Below are 14,987 nucleotides of genomic sequence, written 5' to 3' on the forward strand. Positions count from 1 at the left end.
TTATGTCACCACTGTACAGCAATCTAGAAGTTTGTTTTGGGGCTGCTTGTTTGTGAGCAGCTGGTCAATGATAGTGATAGGTTGTATTCTGTTACCCATGGACAGAGTTATTAACTGGGTAGTTCGCTCCTGCCTTTTTCTAATAATTGGTTGGTAGGTGGTTTGATGGATGGCAGTAATATAGCCCTTTGCTCAGAAAGGTCTTCTCTGTTCTCAGGTTTCAGAGGGGCTGTAGCGTTAAGCCTGGCTCTGAGAGACACATCCACAGAAGTGAGGCGCACCATCCTCACCACCACTCTGCTGCTGGTCAGCTTCACCATCTGGCTGCTGGGTACGGCTGCTCATCCCATGCTGCGCCGTCTGAACATCAGGTTAGTGCTACCACCTCTCCGAGCAGCACCGTCACTAGACGCAAGTCAAACCTATCGTCCTGTCCGTCACTTTTCCATCATTTGTGGTTTCCCTGTCTCTCAAACACACAGACGCAGCTATATTAGACTCTGACATTAAGTATTTAGCCAACAGCTCTTTGTAAAGCTTTTCTCTGCATGTTTGAACTGTACCTCCTCCTGTTGCAGCTCAGCCCTACGCAGGCACTTAGCTCAGTGTGTCTGCTCCGACTCTGACCTCTATTAGTGACTTGCACGGCTGGTGCACAGGGCAAAAGCTGGTCTGCAGGTCCCTGGAAACATGTTAGTGAGGAGATGGCACTTAAATGCAGCTTGCCACCCTGTACACAGAAACCCATGTATACACTACACTGTAGCCATATAAAGTGAACACATAAGACACACACAAGTCTGCGTACTATCTGTGTTTTAAAAGGCCAGTGGGCGATAATGATTAAGGAGTGCAGAAGAGGCGTGAAGGATGCAAGGCAGTAATTAGATACTTATATTATTAAAGTGTAATCTATGGCCCAGATCACAGTGGTATAATTTACTCCCACAGTCTTTCAAAGGCAGTGCTTTTGAATCTCCTGTGGTTTTCAGTGTGTGTGTGTGTGTGTGTGTGTGTGTGTGTGTGTGAAGCCTATGTGACTATAAGAAAAAAGTGTTGAAAAGAAATCCGTACAGAAATAGCAAATGTTTTATTAGAATAAGTAAGTAAGTTCAGTAAAACATTGAAATTGCCCAATTACAGTGTTTCCCACACATAGACTAATTTGTGGCGGTGCGCCATACAAGCAACACCAGCCGCCACATATTGCGTTTCGTTATTAATTTCTTTTTTTTAACGCTATTTAAAACACGCAGCGTATTCGTTCAGCTGCATTTCCTTTCTCTGCTCTCCTCCGTCTCTCTGTCGCTCACGCGTCTCTCACACATACACAGATACACACACAGCCCCTCCCCCCGTGCACACAGCGTCTGTCTCCATCAAAACGAGAGAAGATGGCTGGCGAAATTCACAAGTTCACGAAAGGTTGGTATCTCGTGAACACCTTTACACAATCACACATTAAAAAGTGCTATAAAAAATCTTTTATATACTGAATACAACGTTGTCTGTGTGTTAATGTTGGAGTCCCGACCCGACTCATAGCAAACAAGCTATGCTTTAGAAAGTAACTAGTCGCAAGTTTACGGTAAAATGCAGTTGGGTTGTCGAGGTCAAAACACTATATAGCAGCTGTGAATCAAATAAACTTATTATAAATAATGTTATGTCATTTTTTTACTCTTACACTGAATGTTTGCTGCTTCAATCCAGAGGAGTATTGAAAAGTATTTTCCGCGACTGAAAAAGGAAAGTGTTGAGGATGAGGACCAGCCTGAACCGGAGGTATCAGTCTGGAACAGAGCTGAACAGTCCGACCAGTGTAATTAGTTATGTTATTAATTTGTTTACAATATTTTCAGGCTTCAACCAGTGAAAGACAGGGTCAGGGAGAGAAAGAGATAGATTTGTTAGGCATTGAAGAAAGGAGGATAGCATCCAACAGCGTGTCCTCCAGTATTTTGTGATTGTTACGAAAATAAGCCTCCCCCCCCCTCCCCCCCCCCCCCCCCCCCCTTTTTTTCCTCCCCCCCCCCCCCTTTTTTTTTTTTTTCTTTTTTTTTTTCCCCCCCCCCCCCCCCCCCCCCCCCCCCCCCCCCCCCCCCCCTCTTTTTTTTTTCCCCCCCCTTTTTTTTTTTTTTTTTTTCCCCCCTTTTTTCCTCCCTTCTTTCTTTTTTTTTTCCCCCCCCCTTTTGATTCCTTTGTTGACCGTCTGTAAATCACATTAAAACTTGGTTTCAAGTATTTTTAATCAACATTAAATATGTGTGCCTAAATAGGCAGCAATCAAGATTACAGATCCTCTCCAGACATGGTATAAGATATTTAAAAACACTCTGCTTGGAATAATAATTTGTGTCTTGAAATTAATGAGAAAAGCACAAATAAAACACAAATACAGAAACTGTAATTTATACATGTATATAAAAGTAATGTAAAATAGAAATGTAAAATGGCAAGCAGTGTTCTGACAAGTGGAAAATCATGTATGAACTCATTTCTTATAGTAATGGCTTATTGAGAAAATTGGTTTCCAGGGCCTTTTAAATTGGCACACAGTGGCAGACTGTGCAGCTGAAACAATAATGGAAATGCATAATGTGACGTAGTATTTCATTAAAATACATTTATTAGTTTAATTATATTAAAAAAAAAAAAACATTTATCAGCCCTTGGCATGCAGGGCTCATAATCCTATCCGTGGAAAACTTCACCTTTTCAGTTTTTGACTTATATTATAGTTTTACCTCATGACTATCCTTGCGTGCGTGTGTGTTCACGTGTGTGTGTGTGCATACATGTGGATATCTGTCCTGAATAATACACTCTATTGACTGCACATTTCTATCCCCATGACACTGCTGTCTTTGTGGGTAGTCATACCATCTGTGGAGCCCATCACAGTACACTGCGTCGAGCCTTCAGGGCTGTCATGTTTCAGAGAATAGCTCTGTTTTCCTCACTTCCCATCCAAAACTCCCACCTCTACTTCCCTTATCCAATTGTATGAAGTGAAGAGACAAGTAACAACTTTAAATGTCTTCGGTGAATAATACATTACATCTCTTCACCTGGAGAAAATTCAACTTCCATTCAATCTCTGAAATGGCTTTGTGGAGGAGTCTTTGAAAGTTGTACTCTGTGTGAAATTACTATTTTTTTCTTCTCCCCATAGCTACCTCAAAAGACCTACCACTGCTGGCATTAAAAAAAGAAAAAGAGGTAGTAAAAATGTCTTTTGTTTCCACTTTGTGAAATTTGCTCAAGAAAGCTGGTATCACAGGTAATAAGGTGCTGGGTGTATGTGTGTGGGTGTAGTAAAGCATGCCGGTCTGCACTGTAGACAGGAAATGGTGATGTTTATCTGTCTTTTCAATCTGACTACAGGTTTTGAATGTCCTATTACAACACTAAAGACATTGGTTGTTTACAGATCTGAATAGGCCAGATGAATAAACAGACAAACTGAACCGTTTGTATCCTCACTGCTGAGTGTAGCCCAATAACCTAGAACAATTTCCAACCACAAAATGGGCACTGGAATTCATTCACTTTTATAACTGAGGCTTAATGGAAAACCATATCATGCCAATATACAGTAGGATGCCATTGTTTGTTCCACTACTCTGCTATCTTAAGACTCTCACAGCTCCACACACACACACACACACACACACACACACACACACACACACACACACACACACACACACACACACACACACACACACACACACACACACACAAACATCCAAAACACACTCAGAAATGCATGCCATAGGTGAGCTGAGCTGAAATGGGTAAACTGTCTGTCCATCTGCAATGTGAAATTTATGGGCTTCATGTATAGATAGATGGTTAGGGCTCAAACCAGACGAGAACATTGCCTCCGTTTTCAGTCAGCTCACTGTTCAGTCACACATCAGAATACAAGACAAAATGTGCTTTTAAAGCCGAGACTGTCTGTCACTCCTCCTCTCGCCAATTCCTCTCTTTTGCTCTCCATTTTAGTCTCAATTTCAAGGTACATTATTGCCCACACTTGAGTTTCATCATGCCGCTGCAAAATAAAGTGATTACTTACATTAATCTGCATACAGTAATGCAAATATGATTTCACTGTATTGTGCAAGTGATAGTAATTATTGATGTATCTCAACACAATTTACCATGAAACTGTATAATGGTCTTTTTTTTTCTCTAGTTCTCGTTTTTTCCTCTGCATTGTCATGCTTGTTGCTAAAAGATCAATCCCATCCTCCAGATGAGACGTTTGCTTTCCGATGTACAAACCCATACACATTTTAGACAGTCTGGAAAAGAGCAGTCTTTTTTTTTTTTTGCTGTACTTTATGTGTTGAAGATGAAATGCAAGTCTGATATGTCCTGATGGGTTGGACAAGTTATAATTAGTGAGACAGGTGCATTGTGGAAATTATAAATATGTCAACTCTTGGCAATATGTATATTAGAGGTTACCTATAACTATTGGAACAATTCTAATGAGTTTTGGGATTTAAAAAAAAAATAATCCTATATGTTATCTTTCAAGTATATCTGATAATTTAGGAGATTTGGTTTTATATGATGAATTGTACCATGCATACAACGAGTTGTGCTTATGTCGCTTGGGTTTATTTACGTATAGTATTTGGTGACCCACACCTGGGGCTAATTAATGAATAATGATTAAATATTACTGTCTGTTTGTCCACAATATTCAAGTCTATAGGAAAGACTTCAGGTCGAAACATGTGAAGCTTTTTTTTTTTTTTATAAAAGTGAAAGAGGATGTGTGCACCTCACCACATATGCATAGACTGCTTGTGTTTGTGCTCAGTACTCCACCCTTGTTTGGAGCCATGAAAATAACTAAACGGTCCCAGGAAGGCAAAAAGTTGCATTGTGCCTGATGAAACTGTCAATCTGCCAGCATGTGCTTTGCACCAGCATGGAAAACGTTTGTTTTTGTGTTCACAGACACTATTTGTGATAGGTCAGTATTAACATAGAATACATCCTCCTCCTTAAGGCTATTTCAGTCTTTACAGTACTGTAGTATTAGTGTAATTTAGGACACTGAAACACTGTTTCCTGAATCCCCTGAAATATAAACTCTTCAAACTGCTTTTTAATGGTCTAATTCAAATCTGAGAATCAGTCATATGCCCAAAATAAAGACATATTATAGACTCACATTTCTTATTTGTCACACATTGACAGTTGCTTCCAACTCAGCAATTAAAAAGAAACAATGTTAAATTATAACAAATGACGTCATGTCACAGTGTTCTGTTTGTTTCTGTCTTTTCCTTTCCACATGTAACTCAATGCCCAAGCAGTACCACAAGCACTCAGACACACACATGTTCGCACAATGTCACACTGCCGGTTCTCAGTCTCGGTCTGTCTCCTTGGCTTTGATAAGGGCTGGAGGTGGCAGGATACCCCTGGGGAGATCTGACACCCAGTCACAGTGAGCAGTCTGGGGCCTCTAGGCTTTGAACTTTGGCCAGTCATGTCCTCTTCGAGCCCTTTCACTTTGAATATCATTATTTTCCCTCAGCCCAGTTCAGACTAATAGTTTTATTTTGCTTTTAGCATTTGTTCTTATCTATTATTAGTGGTAGCTGTATAATGTGCAGTTGCAAGGTCTTTGGACTCACTGCCTCTGCTCTGTGCTAAGCCTACTGCAGTTTATAGCTTTGCTGTCCATTCTTACTTAATGTCATGAAAAGGGGAGATATGTGTTCTGTGTGGGTTTTGAGCTACTTAAGCGTCATGGTTTCTAGGGGTGGAAATCACCAGAGGCCTCACGATACTATATCATCACGATACTTATGTCACTATACGATATTATTGCGATTTTAAACATATTGCAATATTTTGCGATATATTGCAATTTATTACCTTTTTTACAACAACAACAAGTTTTCCCAATTTCAAATTATGTCCCCAAAAGGAAACTTTGTCAGCATCTGTTTTATCTAAAAAGATACATTTCTGCATTTGTTCATCTCACTTCAGTTTTATTGCTGCAAAATGGGATTGTAAAGCAAACAAACTGACCAACACATATATAATAATAGCTCCATACTCGGCATCTATGTATCAATACAGTATTGCCACGGAAAATATCGCGATACTATGCTGTATCGATTTTTTCCCCCCACCCCTAATGGTTACCCTGGTCTATATTACCTGATTAATATCAGCATGTTAGCATTGTCACTGTGGGCTCATTAGCATGTTGATTTTTGCATTTAGCTAAAAGCACCGCTGTGCCTAATACAGCCACATGGAGCTGCCAGCATGGCTGTACACTTTCTGTAGTCTTGTTAATTTGCATAGTCCATGGAGCAGGAGTGATGGGAAGACAGACCAAGATGACTAAATAGCTCAAATGCAAGCCATTTCTTCTTCACAGTGATTCACATGATGTAATTTTAAAATATGTTAGGGTGGTCATAGTGTAGGAGGCCTCTCGCTGTAGTATGTTGGAGGCTAAGATGGAACAGCTGGAGCCTGGCTAATGACTGACATTTTGTTTTGAGTAGACAGATGGACTGGTGGAAAACCACGTCTTTTATGTCACTCACTCTCCTTCAAGCACCACTGACCTCTTCTCTCTCTCTCTCTCTCTCTCTCTCTCTCTCTCTCTCTCTCTCTCTCTTACTCTCTTACTCTCTTACTAGCTTCCTCTTTTTGACATCCATCTGCCTGTTGAGCTGAGATAACATTTTTCCAATTGTGGGGACTGTGTACTACAAGAATAAGGCCACACACACATTTACACACCTCCTCCCTCCTAATATATAGGCATAACAGAGTGAAGGAGAGGGGAAAGTCACCCACATATCCGCATGTACACAGGCAAATACACACTGCCCATAATAAAAGGATGTCAACCCGATTGGATGGTAGATACTTCAAAGGACTTCAATGATGAATGGCTCCTGCATAGGTTTACCCCTACTGATAAGAAAAGGAGGCAATAAGACAGAGGACATGAGAGAGAAAAGCTTAAATCCTGACTTCTCCTTTATTGGTATATTCTTTATTTTGTCCAGTCAAAGTGATTGCTTTGTAACAAATGCAAATGGGAAAATATACGACAAGTGAGAATAAAAAAAAAACAATCTTCAAGAAGAGATGACTTTGGAACATAGACAGGATACAGAGGCTTTTCTTTTTTGCTTTAAAAATGTAACATATTCTTTAAATGGGATTTCCAAAGCAATCTTTATTGTACAATAGCTTTCTGAATGTGGAAAATGATCCGTCTTTTCTATCTTTTAAGGGGATGAGGTCAAGCATAATGCATCTGATATGAACACTGAATTTTTTTCCACAAAACACATTCATTTTTAATGTAGCCTCATGATGGATTGGAGCTATAATACTGTTCCCAGAACACTTGGTCGCTGTTATTTATCAAAACAACCTGCAGTTCTCTCTCTTCTTCTCAATTTTCTTCTTCCCCTGTTCCTCCTTGGGTGATTTCCACTCCCTTGCTGACTGAAAGTTAAGTCTCATTTCTTATTACATTGAGCTCAGCTTCAGTTGGGTGACAGGGTTTAGATGTGCAGTACTAAGTCACAGTGGAGCCCTGCAAATTGAGCCAGCCGCACCGACCACTGATTATGTCTCCTGAGTGTTGAAGAACCAAGCTTCATTTTAACATTTCAGACGGTTCTTCTCTCAGTCAGGGAAAAAGTTCTGCCATCAAAATTCAGCCTGTCCTCGTCCGCAAGTGGCTCTCAGCTCCAAATAGACATGACGACAAGCTGACATTTGCCATTTCTGTCTGCGCCAGGCAGCATAGCATTCTCACCAGTCAGAGTCTAGCTAACTTTGTTTTGCTAAGACTGAAGTTGCCTTGTATGTACTTCACACTTAATCTACATTCATGAAGGAGGAAAGAGTCAGTCAGTGCAAATTGTAGGGTAGTAGGGTAAGGCTTAAGTGCTATATTCAGGGTCTGAAAACAGGCTAGTTCCTGGGATAAGTAGGACCCTAATTGGAGATGTTGCTGTTGGGAACATAATGAGAGAGGTGGAGGCTGGAAGAGGCCAGTGAATTATAATTCTGATGCTGATCAGACGTGAAACGTTATCTTTTCACATTAGCCTGCCAGGGTTACGTTCTGTGGCACCAGATACAGATAGTCCTCTCTCAGCTCAACTATCAACACTCCTATGTGTGTTAATAGTTTAGCTGTGTGTGTGTGTGTGTGTGTGTGTGTGTGCGCGCACGTGCGTGTGCACAGACAATAGTAAACAGGTGAGAGCTCACAGAGTGCATGCGCTGCTGTTAACACACTGCTCTCCCCTCTCTGACACACAGTTCAATGGGTTTCCTCTCACAGTGGATTGATAGTTGTGGCGGTGTGCAGAGAGACTGAACAGATTGCTGTGGTAACCGCGTCTGTCAGATCAGCCAATACGGCAAGTTTATCAGGTGGAGATTGACTCTGGACGGAGGTCTCGTACATTGGAGTCCTGTGCTCCAGCCTCCACTAAAAAGGCCCAGAGGCCCAGCCTAATGGATGTGACGTCAATACGAAGAGGGAGGAGGAGAGCCATTAAAAAGAGCATCAGGGCAATAAAAGTGCCTGTGTGTGTGTGTGTGTGTGTGTGTGTGTGTGTGTGTGTGTGTGTGTGTGTGTGTGTGTGTGTGTGTGTGTGTGTGTGTGTGTGTGTGTGTGTGTGTGTGTGTGTGTGTGTCTGCTTGTGTGTCTACTTGTGTGGGTGTATGAGGGGAATGTTGAATGAACATCACATGCAAATGGAATACACAGAAATACAAAGGGGTATGTTGAGAAGTGTTTTTGAATTGATTGTTTTAACATAGTCTCAGTTAAGCACCAGAGAGGGAGAGAGGTAACAGAAAATATAGTGAGGACATCAGTATGTGTAGTGTGCATCTCTGGCAGGTGTCTGTGGGCTGGAAGACGATCCACACATGAGTATGAATAATAAAACAGACACAGGGTGCCTCTCTCACACATGCATAAATGCAAACGCACACAAATGCACGCGCACGCACATTTTTCCACTCCGCTGCTGAATGAACAATGCTTTAAGAATGTGGTCTGCATGGAGTCCTCCGAGGGAACGGGAAAGCGGTAATGAGGGTTGATGGATGGTACTGATGGGGCTAAATTTGCAACACTGCAGAGAATGGTGGAGGTAGGGATAGAAAGTGTGTTTGAAATACTCAACACCCAACACTGCATCGTTGTGTGTGTGTGTTGTTGTTTATGAGGAAGCCATGCCGTGTGTTTGTGTGGGAGAGTTGTGGGGGCTACTCTATGTAAGCGGAGAGCGCTAATGAATCCAACTTACCCAGCATCCCCAGCTGCCTAGCGACCTGGCCTCTCAATCACTCTCAATGGGCAACTCTTATTTATAGAGCCATTATTTTTAGCCCTCTATCATTTCAGCCCTCTGCCTCTTGGAAAATTACAGAAAGAACACTGGGAAGAAAGATGGAGACAGAAAATTGGAGAGACAGCCTGAAAAGATGAAAAAAAATCCATTGAATCAAGTTCATTTTTATTCTCGTAAGAGAAAATTCTGTTGTTTTTTTTCTCTCAAAGTTTTGGTCTTCTTTCTTACCAATTATGACAAGAAAAAAAGTTAATTTGCTGAGACCTTGGAATGTAGCACAAGAGGGGAAGAGACATGAAAGATCAGACAGGTTGTAGACTCTAAGTTCAGCTATTCTCTCCAAAACGCTTATGTGGAAGTGTGCTCACCCAAAATGTTGGTTATAAAATGTCATAACATAAAAAAAAGTTTTTAGCTGAAAGCCAACATCGGGATGCTAACATGCTGTTGTTTAGAAGGTAATGTTTACCAGCTTGGCTTCGCATGTTAGAATGCTAACATTTGCTAATTAGCACTAAACACAAGATGAATCTGATCTGACGCCACTAGTCTGCCAAATGTGATGGACATCCACACACAACAACTTTTGTAATAATGTTTAAGTTTATGTTTATTTTGACTTCCTGTTGGGTTTGTTTACAACCTGTCTGATGGCTATTATTCCTTACCCTGTTTGACTTTGTCCTAACAATAAGTAATACGTTTGTTGAAAAAAAAACAGTAAGGTCAAAAGCTAAGACTCTTAGCTGTTGACCTCACTGGTTTCTAAGAGGATGCATTCCTCTCTTTAGACACTGATCTATTGTTTCTTTTTGTTAGGTGACTTCCTCCACTCCCTGTCATTGTTAAGGCACATGTAAACCAAGATACCCGTCAAGGTAACACTGTGTCATCCTTGTGGGCCTTTTTTGATTTCTGTCCGTCTCATAAATGATGATCCACTCTGCTCTGAATGTTAAGTTCAAGACAAAGTTGAAACCCGTCCATTTGTCTTTGATCAGTGCTGTGAAATCTGAGCTCCCTGTGGTTGTTCTTGTTTGGTCCCAACTGCTTGTTCTTGAGGCAAGAAATCATTGGTCAGAAAGAGAACAACAGCGTCGGGCAAACACGGATTCCCAATACACAGATGAGAAAAGAGAGGCAGATTTAATGGTTCAGCAGAATGGGCACACATTGAGAGAAAGATAGGGGGTTCAGAGAGAAAAATGGATATAGACTAAGTCACTATGAGACAATCAAGTAAAACGCGTAAAGATGGTGCTGGAACGTGCTGGAAGATGGTCATTTATTCAGTCTTGAAAGCCTCCAAGCATTGGCAATGCACAAATCAAATCCATGGAATCAAATCTTCATTGAAGGCAACGGTTATGTAACTGGTACATAGCTAAGGGTCAGACTTCACCCACAGAAATATGTAGGCCTGTGTGTATGCATGCGGTACATCTGTGTGTATGGCCTTCTGTCTTTTTTAACCTTTCTCACTTGGACTGTAGACCCCACGCCTCCAGGCAGAACCAGAGAAAAAGGATAGACTTGGCTGACGAATAGACTTGAGTTGACCATCTGTTCTTGTGTATGTGGTCAGTCTGAATTAGGCCCCCTCTCGCACACATAGACACACACAGATACACAATCCCATCCTCTTTCTAACTGGCTTTCTCATGTACTGTATTTCATCAAGCCTCTTACGTGCCCTGGCATGGTGCATCTGGCTGTCCAGTCTGCTGTGTCCCGTGGCCATGTGTCTGGACTTCTGTTCAGAGGGTCTGGGGTTTCAGGGAGGAAAAAATGGAGAGGTGGTGGTGGGGGGAGGGATCCTATTGATTCATACCCGCTAGCAACGCGCCAAGAAGCTGCTTTCATAATCCTCCCTCTTAAATAATTCACAACTCGCCCTCAAAATTTCATCAGCACCTACATATAGAGAACAATATCCCCTCACTGCAGCAGCATTGTGAAGATTGTGTTCATATGAAAGTGGGAGAGGGTGATGAGGCAGCAGATGAGTGAGCAGGTGGAAAAAATGGTTGATGTCCAAACCCCAAAATCAACTATTACAGACCACTTATGCAGCTGCAACACATGCATGTGTGGATCTACAGACATGACAGTATACCAGCTCCATGCCCTGGGGGGTGTGAGACAGTGGTTTGACACATCTAATTTTGTCAGGCAGAATTGACTAATGGTCATCCTGACCAGCTGGCTGCAATGGCAGCAGACTCACAGAAATACACTTTCCTTATCTTCTCACCACTTCTATCATATCTTCTTCGTCTTACCTGTGTCAGTTCCACTTGAAAAAAAGGTACACAGTGGTCACAGTGTTCTTATTCAAGTCTCCATCCAGTGCAGGTTTAATTTACTTGCCTCTTTTAAGCCCAACTTGAAGTACAAAAAAAAAAGCAGGCCATTTTCCTGTAAAAAAACAAAACAGGAAATCCCTCCAGTCGTAAGCCATTAGCCCAGTGCCATATATAACACAAAACGGGCTACTGTTGTTAGAACTGTTAACCCATATACCACTAAGTTCTTTCTCTGAGTTTCTCCTGATATATTTAGCTGGGGCCAGCAAATACCACCCCTTGATCCTCTACTATTAAGAGATGGCACTGTCCAAAAATGACAGCAAAACACAGCATTAAGACATGCCTCAGATTCAGCCATGAAGAGTTCCACCAGCGCTATCTAAAGGAAACATCTGATCTCATAGCCTTGAGGCGTTTTTGACAAAGAGTGAGAAAAAGGAAGAAGGAAGGCGATATAAAGACAGATTTGTTCTGTTCCACAATTATGAACGATCCGGCAACTAGAATAGAATCGCAGGCAAGTGCAGCTCCAGTTATTGAAAGCTTCATCAACAATCTTGATTTTAGAGGTTTTCACTGACCACAACCCTTTTCATTATGATTTCCCAGTTGGCAGTGCACGTGCACACACCAGCACGCAGTAATGTAACAGGCTTTTATTGTATTTTCAGTCAAACACTTTACTAGTCATTAACAATCACTTAACAGCTTGAGGTTTTAGAACATTTCATCGAGGACCTGACTGGGGCTGTGAGAGACTTTGGCGTAGCTGTTCATCTTTGTGCACGGCTTACACTTTCACACAATCGTTAATAGTTCTTGCTGATGGCAAACTAGACATTTATGGAGGCAAATACAACGTGGATTTTCTTTCATTTCCCTGTTGTATATATTGTATTATTGTTCACCTATCGCAATGCATCTAATGTAGAAAGCATTTGAATAGTTATTATACATTCACATTGCATGGCTTAATTTACATGCCAACAGTGAACATTTTCAGAAGCAGAGCTTGTGAGCTGTTAATATATCTGCCTAGTAATATATTTGTCAAAAGTAATGTTATTATTCCTTAAGGGCAGTAAATCTGCACCACCAAAACTGCTTGGCTGGTGGTTGTAGCTCTTTTTTCAAAAGGAATAACTCCCCTCCCATTCCTGTCAGTAATCAGAGAAACAAAGTAGCACTGATGTCTTTTGCAGTGACTGTTATACAGCCAATTCTTGCCTTGCTCTGGATCCCGCTTGCTCCACTAGGCTAACATTAGGCCATTTCCCTGTGTCATGCTGAGACATTCAGGTGAACGTTGTGAGAAGGGAAATTAATTCTGTGTGATGAAAATATCTTTGGCTCCCACAGCCTCCTCTGCTCCCAAATGTCCTTGGTTATCCACAGGGATCCAGCTGGCTGAAATGCTAAAAGACTCCCCTCCTGCTAAACTGACACTGTTTGAAACACTGATGGCTGTCAGCTTCCATGGTGGAGGGATGTCTTTCTCTCCAGCATTTGACACAGTGAGAACATGTAAGAGAGGCTCAAACTAAGACAGAGATATCTTACAGTATATTGCTGTTTTTATTGTTGATTTTTACCTTTAATCTCATATATATAGCAAAGTAGGATCCTGATACAGTAATGGCATGATACAAGGGAAAACACTGCAGTGGACGAAAGCAGAAAAGTACTTAGTACCTAGTTTATCTTAAGTACTGAACAATTACTGAGGTAGACAAGTGGCAAATCGCAGAAAATAAGTAATTCATTTTTGATTCCTTTTCATTCTTACTCCCATGAGAAATTACATTTTTTTCTCTACTACATTTATCTGATGGCTGTAGTTTTGTTCTGTTTTTACATGCAAAACACCTTAAATATAGTATCTGGCTATAGTTAAATAGTGAAGTAGTTAGATTAGAGACCACCTTGATCAACCAACAACAATAAAGGAAAAGTTGGTCATTTTGGGAAGCATGCTTATTCGCTTTCTTGCCGAGAGTAAGATAAGAGGATCTATATAAAGCGTATATATTCCAAAATGTCCAATTTTTTTTTAACATACTGCTACCACATAAATAATTGAATTTTCTTCGGAATGAATATGAAAAACAAAATATTCATGGCTCACTCTGGTTTATTTACACCCTTTCTATTTGTCAAATATCATTGATCATGTCAAATGAATTGATAAACTAAACTTTTACTTTTTCAGGTTAAACTTTGAATTAATTCTTCCCTCCGTGGCCACAGTGCATGGAGCTCCCAGCTGAGCAGAGCAGCAGAGGTCTGACGAGATTTGCCGGCCAACCTCGTCTGCTCTGTGCTTCGCGCACTGGCACCACGGAGGGAAACCAAACACCGTTCATCTAAACACAATGCCCACACAAAGATAAAACTGAGCTGGATTAAAATCTGCAAAATATCCCTTTAAGTGCTTTTACACTGCGGGATTATCACTTTTACCTTACTGAAAGACTTGAATACATTTAAATTACCAGTTGTAAATTGCATAAGTGCACTTCAACATAGTGAAAATGCCAATGTAATAACTGTTACTGGGTTTGTGAGTAGTTGGCATCAAGCCATGACTAACAGCAATTTTCAAGTTGGCATTACATAATGTGCTGAATTATTTCTGGCCATTATTATCCTGTGCCTCACATTAATCAACAGAAATGATAACGTGATATTTGGACATCTGTTGAGTGGGCGATCATTCATCAGTGTGCAATATGGCAGAAAATGTTGAAAGTTTTGTCTGGTTAGATGGGATATTTAACAAAAGACATCATCTCTTAACAAGTAACCGTATTCTGATGTAAAAGCTTTGCACAGCCCAGTGCAACATGCACAGATAGATGCTTGACTAATATCACTGATATACGTGCATGTGAGAGCATACATACACTAATGTACAAACACGTATTACTCTGCCAATTTTATTTTTATACCAGCTCAAGTGATGTGAAATTTAGGTTAAAGCTGCAGAGAGAGTGGGACTCTCTCTCACTCTAGGTTTCAGTAGATTGACCTAAATACCGCAGTTACGCAGAGACTTGGCCATATATCGATTGTTCTTCTGTAACACTGCAGTGATAGGAATGGAAGCTTATTTTGGTTTGTTCTTTGTTTTATCTCCTCACCCACCGCAGAGTCATTATACTGAGAGATATAGGGGCTCAGCACACCTCATGCATGACAACATATACTACTTTATATCATTTCAAGAGAATGTGATTTAAACGAAGTACAAGATTCTGGGATAGTAATGATTACTTGTCTGGAGTGA

General features: G+C 40.9%; 1 protein-coding gene across 2 annotated transcripts in view; it reads left to right on the forward strand.

The window, feature by feature from the left end:
• Window positions 1–14,987, forward strand: part of LOC120552243 (sodium/hydrogen exchanger 9-like) — a 64,549-nt gene that overhangs the window by 33,788 nt on the left and 15,774 nt on the right. For both annotated transcript variants that reach the window (XM_039790098.1, XM_039790100.1), the window contains exon 12: window positions 218–371. In XM_039790098.1, the coding sequence (XP_039646032.1) occupies window positions 218–371 (154 nt within the window). The remainder of the gene's footprint in view (window positions 1–217; window positions 372–14,987) is intronic.

Source organism: Perca fluviatilis, chromosome 22 (genome assembly GCF_010015445.1).
Source record: "Perca fluviatilis chromosome 22, GENO_Pfluv_1.0, whole genome shotgun sequence".
Lineage (NCBI taxonomy): Eukaryota > Metazoa > Chordata > Actinopteri > Perciformes > Percidae > Perca > Perca fluviatilis.